Genomic DNA, 11,220 nt, shown 5'->3' on the forward strand with positions numbered 1-11,220 from the left:
GTCACACCATCTTCGTCCTGAAAATCGACTCAAACTTAAAAATAGATGTAAATCAACCAATATATTTACATATATACTATATATATAGAGATGTATATATTACGTTACACACATATATGTATGTATATATGTAGTAATTGACATAATCTTCCAGTTCTTACAAGAAAAAGGTGTTTCCTCTGTATTCACAATCCTTGTCTGCTACGTTGCCGATGTACCAATTTCTTTCCTCATTTTCTGCATTATTAAAACATAGTCATATTTCAACGAATTAATCCTACATTAACAGATAGGATTTATATAAACAATGGAGGGATTGAATGTAGAAGTGATCAAACCATTTCAGCTTCGGTGTTTTTCCAAGCTTTATCTAACTCATCGAAAACAACATCGATAGGCGGTCGGCCTCGACTTGATTTCGCAACACAAAGTACTGCAATATGCAAAATGGATTCGAAATCCTTCCTGTTGAGATCCCCATGAAGCCTCGGATCTTCAAAATCTGTAAGTGGACGTTTTCCCATGCTCACATCCGTTGCCTACATCAAATTCGTATTGGTTAACATTTCCGGATTCGAATGACCATTACTATCACAATCAAATATCGGACTGCATACTTTTCGTGTAAGTTGTTCGCTGGCATCGAGATCCAACTCGATAACTTTCTGTCCAGATAGAATTTGCAAGGCTACAATGCCAAAGCTGTATATGTCACTGGCACAGGTTAGCTTTGCATTGGTCATGTATTCTGGATCCATATAACCTATAGTTCCTCTCACATCTGTGAATACTTTGCTTTCCTCCATTCCAAGCATCTTTGCCAGCCCGAAATCCGAGAGTTTGGGATCCAAATCTTCAGTTAAGAGGATGTTTGTGAGCTACAACACATGCATTCAGAATTAGGAATAATTATATGAATAATCAGTTGCTTGCAGAGATGGATCACTAGGTTATGATCAATGTTACCTTAATATCTCTATGAACAATGCATCCATCAATGTAACTATGGAGATACCTCAGCCCAAGTGCACAATCTCTTAGGATCTTAACTCTTCTATCCCATGTTAAGACGCGGTCTTTCCCTGAAAATAGAACATAGTAAGGTTAGTTCATAAATCCTCGATCTTAAAAGGCGAAATTGAATAGATTTTTGACTCGAAACCAAGCATATGTAATACCACAACCCTTCTTAAAGCTTGGACGCTGCAATTTGGGGTGGAAAAATAGCACATTACTGAAAGAACAAGCAACATGTAATGGTTTCAAGAAAAAATTACTTAGGAGATGCTGAGCAAGATTCCCCGCATGACAATACTCCAAGACCAAGTACTGCTTATCACCTTCGATACAGCAACCAAGCAAAGAAACGAGGTTCGGATGTCGAATCCGGGAAAGACTTGCAACTTCCCTAGCGAAAGTATCCAAAGAGTTACCTTTATTTATCTGCTTAATGGCCACAATTTGACCGCTAGGCAACCTGCCTTCGTAAACTTCACCGGCACTCCCTTGGCCTAAACTCTTCCTTACATTGTTAATGATTATAGCTTTCTCAATCTCAGACTTTGAAAATCTGTAGAGACCAGACCAGGCATTGCTGTCCTTTGGTGGCATTGGTTTTGGAAGCTTTCTTTCGCTCTTTCCCTTCTTCAAGGCCACAAATTTTACCAAGAATAGGATCAAAAACAGCACCATGACTGCTACAGAGAGCGCAATAAGTGCTTTTTCCAGGGACCCTAAACATGATTTCAGTGAGCATTTTATAAGTTTTTCAATGCAGCTCAAACCAGGGGTTGAAAGTAGACACAATTTTACGATTTCAGCTTTCTCCAGTGACATTCATTGTGGATATTCACTGAAACCGCGACCAAAATTTAAATCTCCGGCTCAAACAGCAGAAAGACATGGAGATAAGCAATTCAACTTACTTTTGAGTTTGATGTAGCCAGGATCTGTTAGACAAACAAAGGCTCAAAGTCAGGATTAGTGAAACTTGAAGTTATATTTACTCAAACTAGGGTGTGAGTGTCGGATACGGGTATGTATCCGAAACATGTATGTTTCAGAGTTTTTTCATGTATTTGGTGAGTCATTGGAGGATTTCTCTCCGTACACATGTCCAAAAATGTTTCTCACAGATGATGGACGAGGAAACTTCAAGAAAAATGAAAAGTCGGAGTAACATAGACCTGAACTAGGCAAAAAAAGACTTCTAAGTTATGGTTCTTACCAAAAACATCTAAAGAAGACATGCAGCTAAACAAATTTGCACCAAAAGAGCTCTCAGTGGCATTTGAAGCAGCAACAGACAGAACAGCAGCTAAATTACATAATGCACTTTCAGTACCATTAGTCTGCGCTTGAAATATTTGCAATAGAAACGAAGCTACCCTTGCTATGGCATCAGTGCAGTTTCTGCAGGAGCTTTGAAATGAAGAACTCAAGTTAGAACATAATTTTACTGCTTCCAGGTAAGGTGGACTGCCTTGAATTTGTGACAGAGATAAACTTGTACACTTGGAACTGCCAGAGTAAAAATTGCTGAATCCACAAGATTCTATGGAAACCAACTGTTGTGTTGGAAAGGGAGAATTGCATTGTTTCCATGAATCTTGCCCAATGAAGATGGTACTGTCTGGTGTTTGAATGGCTCGAACTGATAGAACTTGAGCGAAGGCATTCAGGGCATTTCGACAGCAAAGGTGTGAAGATATCATACCCCACAAGATAACTTTCTCATTGTCACCAATGCAGTCACCACTTGGTAGGTAAGGGTGTGAAGTGAAATTCAAGGTACAGTCTGCATACCATAGCAAAAATTGTTAAGCTGCAGCCACAGACGTGTTTTCAATCGCATCTACCATGGTCGATTACGATTAATATAGACAGTTGAAAAGGAATAGAAAAAAGGTTTCTAAAATGTCCAATTCAAAGCCGAACTGTTATCTAGAAACATAGTTAACATAGAGTTCACTGTATAACTCCAAGAGAAAAACAAGGTGATCTTTGAGGTTTCATTAATTAGCATAATTGGGTTTTAATTCAAGTGTATCTGCAACTCTTTTCCTATCCCCTGGCAACTATTTCCTTTATAAAAACAAGTGATCCAAGTGGACTTAAATTGTTATCTAATTATTAATATTATGTTGATAATTTCATACTCAAAATCACTTTTTCCAATAGTCAAGAACACTTTTTTAACTTTTGTATTTGGGTTGAAAAGTACATTTCTTAAAAGCACCTCCTCCTTTTTTGTTTACCGTAACAAAAGTACTTTTAAGAGATGTTATCCAATCAATCTAGCTTTGAATTCCAAATTCTACAATTTGCGGCGAGTTTTAACCTAAAAAATTATATAATAGGTAATGTTTTCAGTTACAATTGAAAATGTTACATTACGATGAGTTTTAACCTAAAGTATTATATGTCTACTCTAAAAAGTTACACAATCGATAATAATTTTGGTTACAACCGAACATGTCTTAACAGTAACCTTTTAGATTCTAATCGGAGTAGTTGTGTAATTTACATGGATTGTTATGAAAAACACAATATTTTCAGTTTCAACCTAAAATATTACACATTTTACTCTAAAAAGTTACGCTATTAATAAATTTTTCGGTTACAATCGATTTTTGTCATTTTTTAATTTTATATTAACCGGTTGTATTTTGGACTTATCTTATATTACTATGCACGAACCAAGTTACCTTAGTTTGTTATTCCTTGAGGTTCCGGTTCGAGCACCATATATACAAGAATATGAACATTCAAATGGTTGAGAGTATTTGAACATATACTACTTTGTATTTACTAAAAGATTTACCCCGAATAGTGTTAAACCCAGCACCAAACCAAAAGGTGAACATTGTCGTTCAAACAAAAAAACAAATACATGGATTACATCAAATAGAAAAGAGAAGTTAACCTGCCAGTGAAGGAGTAGAAGCAAAGGCCATGAAAAGGAAGCAATTAGTGCAGCAGAAGGTGGCAAGTTTTAGCCATGGATGAAGTGTTCTCATCTCCTTTTTCCTTCTATGGTATACCCTTTAAAGCTTTACACCATGGAGAAAGAGGAAATTCAAATATTTACAATATGAAAGAGAGCCAAGAGCTGAAAATTTTCCATCGGAGAACACCCGATTCTTCATTTATACGCATATTGTTGTCCTAGTGATTATCATTTAAAAAGCTGGATATTCTTTAAGGTAGCTGGATTCATTCGGCTAACTTTACAAACCTTGAAATTTTCACCATTTAAGCATCTTATCAGTATCCCTTCCTTGCAAATTTCAATACAGTTCAAATCCCTATAAATTTGTGTTTAAGGTGAAGTGATAACTAAATTTTCATTGAAATTAACTCCCATTTAAAGATTATATATATATATATATATATATATATATATATATATATTCAACACAGTAAATCCAAGCATAGAATCTTAAATTATATCGCCGCATTTGTTGATGCAATGGCTATATGGTTTTGTTAACAGATTCCGGGGTTACTATCGTATACAAAATTATTATGGGATAAACTATAAAACATTAGTACCTAAATTATCACTTTTGTTCCGTTTAGTATCTATGATTTATATTTTTTTCAAAACATACCTAATGTTTAGTTTAAGTTTCAATTTGGTGCTCCATCGTTAAAAACTTAACGGCGTCTATGATGTTTATTGTAAGACGCGTGGAATATCAAAAAAGGGAAAATAATTTCACGCCATCGTTGCCGCTAAGTTTTTAAGGGTGGGTACCAAATTGAATTATAAACTAAACATTAAGTATGGTTTTTAAAAAATTAAATTAGGTTCTAAAATGGAACAAAAATCATAACTTAGGCAGTAAAAGTATAATTTACTAATAGTTATGATAGGTAGGGTGAGTAAAAATCGATTGGGTTAAAAAAATCGTTTTTCTTTTAATTTTAAACTATTGGAGTGAAGTTGTTAAAATCAACTTAAATTAATGAATTGATTTTTGAGTTCAGATTTTATCAATTTCGAAAATTGAAATATATATATGTATATATATATATATAATGTTTTATGATTATTAAAAGTAGTATTTGTTCAACATATATTTTAACTATTAATAATACACACATACACTATAGAAATTATTGCTCGAACTCGAAACTTCAAAGAAGAATAACAATACTTTAATCACTTAGATCATTTAATATGATATCGGAATATTTTAACATATAAAACTAAAATAAAATAATACTAAAATATTTTAGAGAATAAAAACTCACATTGCATTACCTTATTTATTTCATTTAGTTTGAATGTTTCTTTAAGGGGTCGTTTGGTTCATGGAATATAAGATTATCATTAGGGGATATTGGATCAAGGAAGAGATTATTAGTAGGGGAACGATCTTTTCCGGAATCACATTATCATATTTGGTTCAAGAATATTCCTTTAAGGGGGTAATGAAACATTACCTACAATAGCTATTTTGACTTGGATTCCAGGAATCTATTCCCTCCAATATTTTATGCATTTGTCAATTCCCGTCTGGTTGGACAAAATTATCCCTAAACGAATTAACTATTTCAAAACTATCATCTCCTTTATTCCTTTGAATCGTATAATAATCCGTAGTTTTATATTTTACTTTCTCCTTAAGTCGTTGATTTAGGTTAAATATTATATAATTTTAAATATTATAAAGTAAAAATATTTTTATTTTGGTATAATTTTTTATTTTTTACTGTGATTCTAATTTTTTTAATATTTATTATAAAATAATATGATGTACATGATAAAAGGTTTTTCTATATTATATTTTTTATGTTTTCTATTATTTTTATCAAATAATTTATTATGATATTTCGATGTACAACTCATACATGTTGCATGAATAAAATAAAAAAGTGGAGCACTTAACATATATTTACATCAAGCTAAGTATGTACATATCTCAATATCTTAGTACTTAAAATTAAACACATAATTATATTGGTGTGAGTATGTTTCTCTATTTTTGAAGAACAAAAAGTTATATATATATATATATATATATTGATCCCCAAATTTTTTTAAACATTATAATTTCATCTCAAACTACATGCATACACTAATCTCATCCTTATTAATAAAATTGTTAGACCAAGTTATATTATTATATATTTGGAAAAAATTAGTTTAAATTATAATTGAAACTAATTACGTACTTGGATGAATTTGAGAATGAAATTAGAATATTCAAAAGTTTAGGGACCAATTTAAAAAGAAGGTCATAATTCGGGAATGAAATTAGAATGATAAAAAGTTTAAGGACCAAATTAAAATGAGGGTGGATGCAATTAACTCCACAAAACATCATTCCAGTGATGTAAAGCTTATTTCTACGACACTTGCAAGTTACAAACAACAGTTTTAAAGTAAAGCTTACATTTAGAGTGATGTATGAAAGTAGTTATGTTCCTCCTAAAAGAAAAGTAACATACACAAAAGGTAAACACAGATGTTCTCAGATTTACATGGCGGTTAGTTTTTCTCCAATGAAAAATACCAAAAATACCCCAACCCAACAGCTTTAGGTATATCAAGACTAGCAATACAAGCATAACACCAGTGAGATAGAAGGGATTGTGTGTCCGAAAGCATCATCGCGGGTTGTAATACATAAACTGATAGATGAGTTTTCCTACGGTATAGCTCAGTTCTGTAATACCCCGACCTAGGACGATGACAACGATCTAGCAGAAGAATATTCTCCCAAAGAGACAGATGCTAGTGAAGAAGCCCAAACATGGGCACTCTTCGCACCTTGCTGAAAATTACAGGTCTTGCATAGCCTCAGTTTGGCCCAAACTCTCCGAACATCGACCATGTGAAGGGCTCTCACAAACAGTTGACTCGTCTCACCGAATATTTCCAAGTTTAACTGTGGAGCGTAGGAAACCCACACAGCCTTGAGACGAGAAAGTACTTCCGGGAGTACAAGTAAAAATACTCTTAGACAGAGAAATAACAAAGCAAAAGCCAAGTAGGGCTCCTGTTTTACCATCTCCATTGCTGACGACTCATTCCGGGACATTATTATATATTTATCCTGGTCTCCAGATACATTGGGTTCTTTTTCAGCAACATATTGAACGGGTTCAAATCCTGAAATCCAGACACTAGTGTTAGCAGAAATGTGATAATGCTCAACTCACAAATTCAGGCTAGTTTTATCAAGCAGAAGTGGATATATATTCGGCATCAGGGAATGAATACCTGTAGTTTTCTCGTAAAATTGAGCAATTAAGAGGAGATCTTTTGGTCCACTGTATTGTGCCCTTGATGTTCGGTTCACAATTAAAATTGAAGGCAAGCTATGAATTCCGTACCTTGAAAATATACTGTGATACAACATGTATAAAAGGTATTAGTTTAAAAGGTGTCACAAATGTCTCATTCCATCATGGATAGAATAAAACAACAGCAGAACTATATAATCGATAGGAAATTACTTCAAAAGGCATAACTACTTTGTAAGTAATGGAATTAGGACATAGATGTGTTTCCTTGACTAACTGATTCGCCAAATGTCATTAGCAGCTATGTTGCTCCGACTCATCATTTTTCGTCAACTACCCATATCCAACATTTATGTCTGATAACATGGATATAGTGCTATAACCTCCAAAGACTCCAATTACACATGAAAAACCTTAGACAGAATGATACATACCCGAGTCCGAGTAACAAAGATAAACAGACTAAGCAATTCAAAACCGTGAAACTGAGTTTGACCATAAGGATGCAATATAAAAGAGATCAATTAATAGCATATTTAAAGTCGTGTCAAACACTGTAAGTAGCACAAACCAACACTTCAAAAACTTCTCTCTCTCCTTGTACAATTCATATAAGAATATCACCGCTTTTTCTTAAGTTGAAACAGTCATTTTAGTAGAGAACAAAAGAAAAGAAAAGAAAAGAAAAAGCCAGATAAGTAGCTACACACCTTGGTGAAGCCAAAGACTGTTCAACTGCCAGATGCTCTAATTGAGGGAACATGAAACTCAGAATGTCGAATTTTGGTTGCAAACTACGAGAAAATGGGCACCACGAAGCATAAAAGAGCACAGAAGTGTAACCATTTTGCTGTTTGGAAGACAACGCTCTGTCAAGGAAATCTCCATTAACCTGCAAATAGGTTGAGAAACATAAACAACATGTTATCAGAATGTTTGTCTCCAAGAAATTGCAAGTCATGCAAAATTGGTAATACTAAAAACATATCTTACAATCACATGAAACAGTGATGTAAGCTAAATAACGGGAAGAATGGCAAATTTACTAAACATAAATGTGATGACTAGGGAGAAACATCAAGAAAACAGCATGAACCCTAATTGTTGACGATTTGGAAATATAAGTTGAATGATGCTCAAGATAATGGTATTTAAAAAAAATTATTTTAAACTCTCGTGGAGAATGGATAAGTAGAAAATAAAGAATGCCCTTCAAGAAAGAAAGGGAACAGGTACAGAATGAAGAGGTAGGTATATCTTATCCCTCATTCGGCTTGAGTTTCTAGCCACATCAACAACATTTAGAGCATCTTTGTCTTATAAAATCAGTCCCATTTGAAAATGAAAAATCATCATAGCATCACAAAGTAGACAAGCCTACAATCAAACACTTCAAGTTAAGAAACATAAGGCTATGACTTCGTGCATAGATTACTCAAATTGCAAAAACACCAGCTGCATCATTTAAGAAGGTTCAACTTAAGAAACTTGGATCAAATCAATACATGCTTGGCTGTAATATTTTACGGATATTAATTATCATTGATCAGGTGAAGGACATCAAGTACCAGCCTCTCCCATACATCCTAAAAAGGTACTTGGGAAAGAAAAATTGTTCTGTTACTTGCTTACTATTGCATTGGACAGAGGAAAAAAGTGGATATATACTATGATTTCAGCTATGGACATCGACATACACCTCTTTCAAACCAACTTATAGAGAAAAGAGGCCTAACCTAAGGATTCTTATGATTCGTAAACCAACTGATATGGGAATCTTCTACGAACAAATTCAATGTCATATCTTCAATAAAGCTTTGCAATACAGATGACATATTTCACTAATCCCGCTTATACTACTGTTGAATTGCAGAAGGCTTAAATCCCAGAATATAAGCGTATGTAGTACAACATGGCTCAAATAGCCTATGTTTCTATAACTCTCCATTTTGCTTTAAGTACTCGAGTCTAATACATATCTGGACATGGATATGGGAATATGATCCTCTAAGGACCCTCCAAATATATGAACAAACATAGAAGGAAATGTTTCAAATAACTAGGTGCTCTTGGTTTCAAATGCATACAATAGCATTTCAATTCAAAATCTTCAAGAAGATAATAGATATATTCAAATTCCTTAAGCAATCTAAATTTTGTAGCTTCCTTTCTATTTTCTCTCCTTTATTTAATTTCTGCATATTAAATAACACCATTAAAACCCAATACCCCTAACCATTTTAAAAGTCAACCGTAAACCTTTCTTCTGATTCTTCAAATTTTTACTACTACGAAAATTTCCACAATAATACCCTAACATTTCAGGCTAAAAATCCAAAAATTTAATAAAAAAAATCTCTTCTTTTAGCAGAATTAGGCAAAATCACAAACAATTAGAATCAGATTTTAAAAATAAATAAATATATAATAAAACTCATCCAATGAAAATTTGAATAAAATGCCAAGGACCCGTTGTTCCTATACCAATTAACAAATCAATAAATACATAAAAAGTATAAATTCCACCAAAACTGAGCTGAAAATTACCTTAAGAGGGGGAATTGGAGAGATCGAAGGAGAGCATTGAAAGTTAATATTTTGAATGAACACGTCAGCTCCATGTGAGCAAATAGAAGAGCCCAGAACGCAGCGTATAGAACAGAGGGCTGTTATATAGAAGAACAGAAGAAGAGAGGAAGAATATGAAGAACCCGTTTTGGATTTCATTTATAAAAGAACAAAAAAAAGAGCAATCACAAGAAGAAGAAGATGAAGCAGAAGAAATGGGAAAATTGAAACCCGAAAAAGAAATTAAAATCAAAAGACAATAATACAAATTTTGTGAGAAAGGAATGGGAAGGTGGTAGCTGTGGGCTATTTTTCCGGTTGTGGGTAACAAAATCTGATCTTCGGCCAGCCTTGGTTGGCTGTTAATTTTTTTTATAAAAAAAAAACAATGTAAAATTTCTTCTTTTTTTGGGACATTGGAAACTAAGAAATTTGAGCAGTTTTATTACTAATAACAGATAGGGTTAATTACTGGAATGCTCATTTTTATTCAGTTTTATTCACTTTTGATCACTAATTTTCAAATAATTACATTTCAGTCATTTATGTTATGATTTATTAAATTTTGGTCACTAACGATTTTACAACCTTTTCTAATTAAAAAATAAATCAAAGAACCCTAATGAAACCATATTTGAATTTACAAATCAGAGCATATGAAAGTCTCTTTGACAACCATGACTTTACAACCCTTGTCATTTCGGATTTGATTTTAGATCTCTGTATTTTTCGAACTCGATTCTCTTGTAATAGACTTAACATGTGCTCAAGAAAACCCTTAATCCCTTATTAATGAAAGATCCCTAAAGGCTGAAGCTAAGCCGTAGCAAAAGACCTTTTCATTTCTTTAGAGATGGGCTACACTGTTTAGATTAAACATAAAATTAGGATGAGTAAAATTTGATTTAAAATTACTTTTTTAATTGAAATTATTCGAATCATCAAGTCTATTTTTGAGTTTGGATTTATTTGAAACTTCAAATTTTTGAGTCAACCGAAAATGTAGTTTAAATATTCTGATAATTTTACGATTTAGTCTCTAATTTGTTTATTTCTATCATTATTCCTTCATTTTAAGTTTATTTTTTTTATCAAATTTGAACCACATGCTCTTAAATTATTATAGAATACATATGTATCTTCAATTCCTCTATTTGATAGTAAATTTTCTATTTTTTTCAATTTATCCCTCAATATTCCTTAAATTCATCATTTTAAATCCATGTTTTATTGCATTTAAACCACGTACTCCAATACCACTACAAAATATTTATCTAACTTCAATTCCTATTTCTAAATACAAATTTACTTTTTTACAATTTAATCTCTTAACATCATATTTTATTTAATTATAATTTATTTTTACAAATTCTTTCTTTTCATCAATTCATTAAC

General features: G+C 32.8%; 2 protein-coding genes across 2 annotated transcripts; both read right to left on the reverse strand.

Moving 5' to 3' along the window:
• Positions 1–201: 201 nt before the first annotated feature.
• On the reverse strand, positions 202–4,019 carry LOC120150604 (serine/threonine-protein kinase PBS1-like). Its single transcript, XM_039163255.1, has 8 exons — positions 3,926–4,019; positions 2,228–2,797; positions 1,926–1,949; positions 1,278–1,733; positions 967–1,082; positions 618–878; positions 339–539; positions 202–237 (listed from the first exon to the last, which is right to left on the reverse strand). The coding sequence occupies exons 1-8, from the start codon at positions 4,017–4,019 to the stop codon at positions 202–204; spliced, it is 1,758 nt and encodes a 585-aa protein (XP_039019186.1).
• A 2,374-nt stretch (positions 4,020–6,393) lies between these two features.
• LOC120150405 (5'-adenylylsulfate reductase-like 5) lies at positions 6,394–10,153 on the reverse strand. Its single transcript, XM_039163085.1, has 4 exons — positions 9,805–10,153; positions 7,968–8,149; positions 7,235–7,359; positions 6,394–7,123 (listed from the first exon to the last, which is right to left on the reverse strand). Exons 1-4 carry the CDS (start codon positions 9,982–9,984, stop codon positions 6,693–6,695), a joined length of 918 nt encoding a protein of 305 aa, XP_039019016.1. The 5' UTR covers positions 9,985–10,153; the 3' UTR covers positions 6,394–6,692.
• Positions 10,154–11,220: the final 1,067 nt, after the last annotated feature.

The sequence above is a fragment of the Hibiscus syriacus genome, unplaced genomic scaffold, assembly GCF_006381635.1.
Source record: "Hibiscus syriacus cultivar Baekdansim isolate YM2019G1 unplaced genomic scaffold, ASM638163v2 tig00111022_pilon, whole genome shotgun sequence".
NCBI lineage: Eukaryota > Viridiplantae > Streptophyta > Magnoliopsida > Malvales > Malvaceae > Hibiscus > Hibiscus syriacus.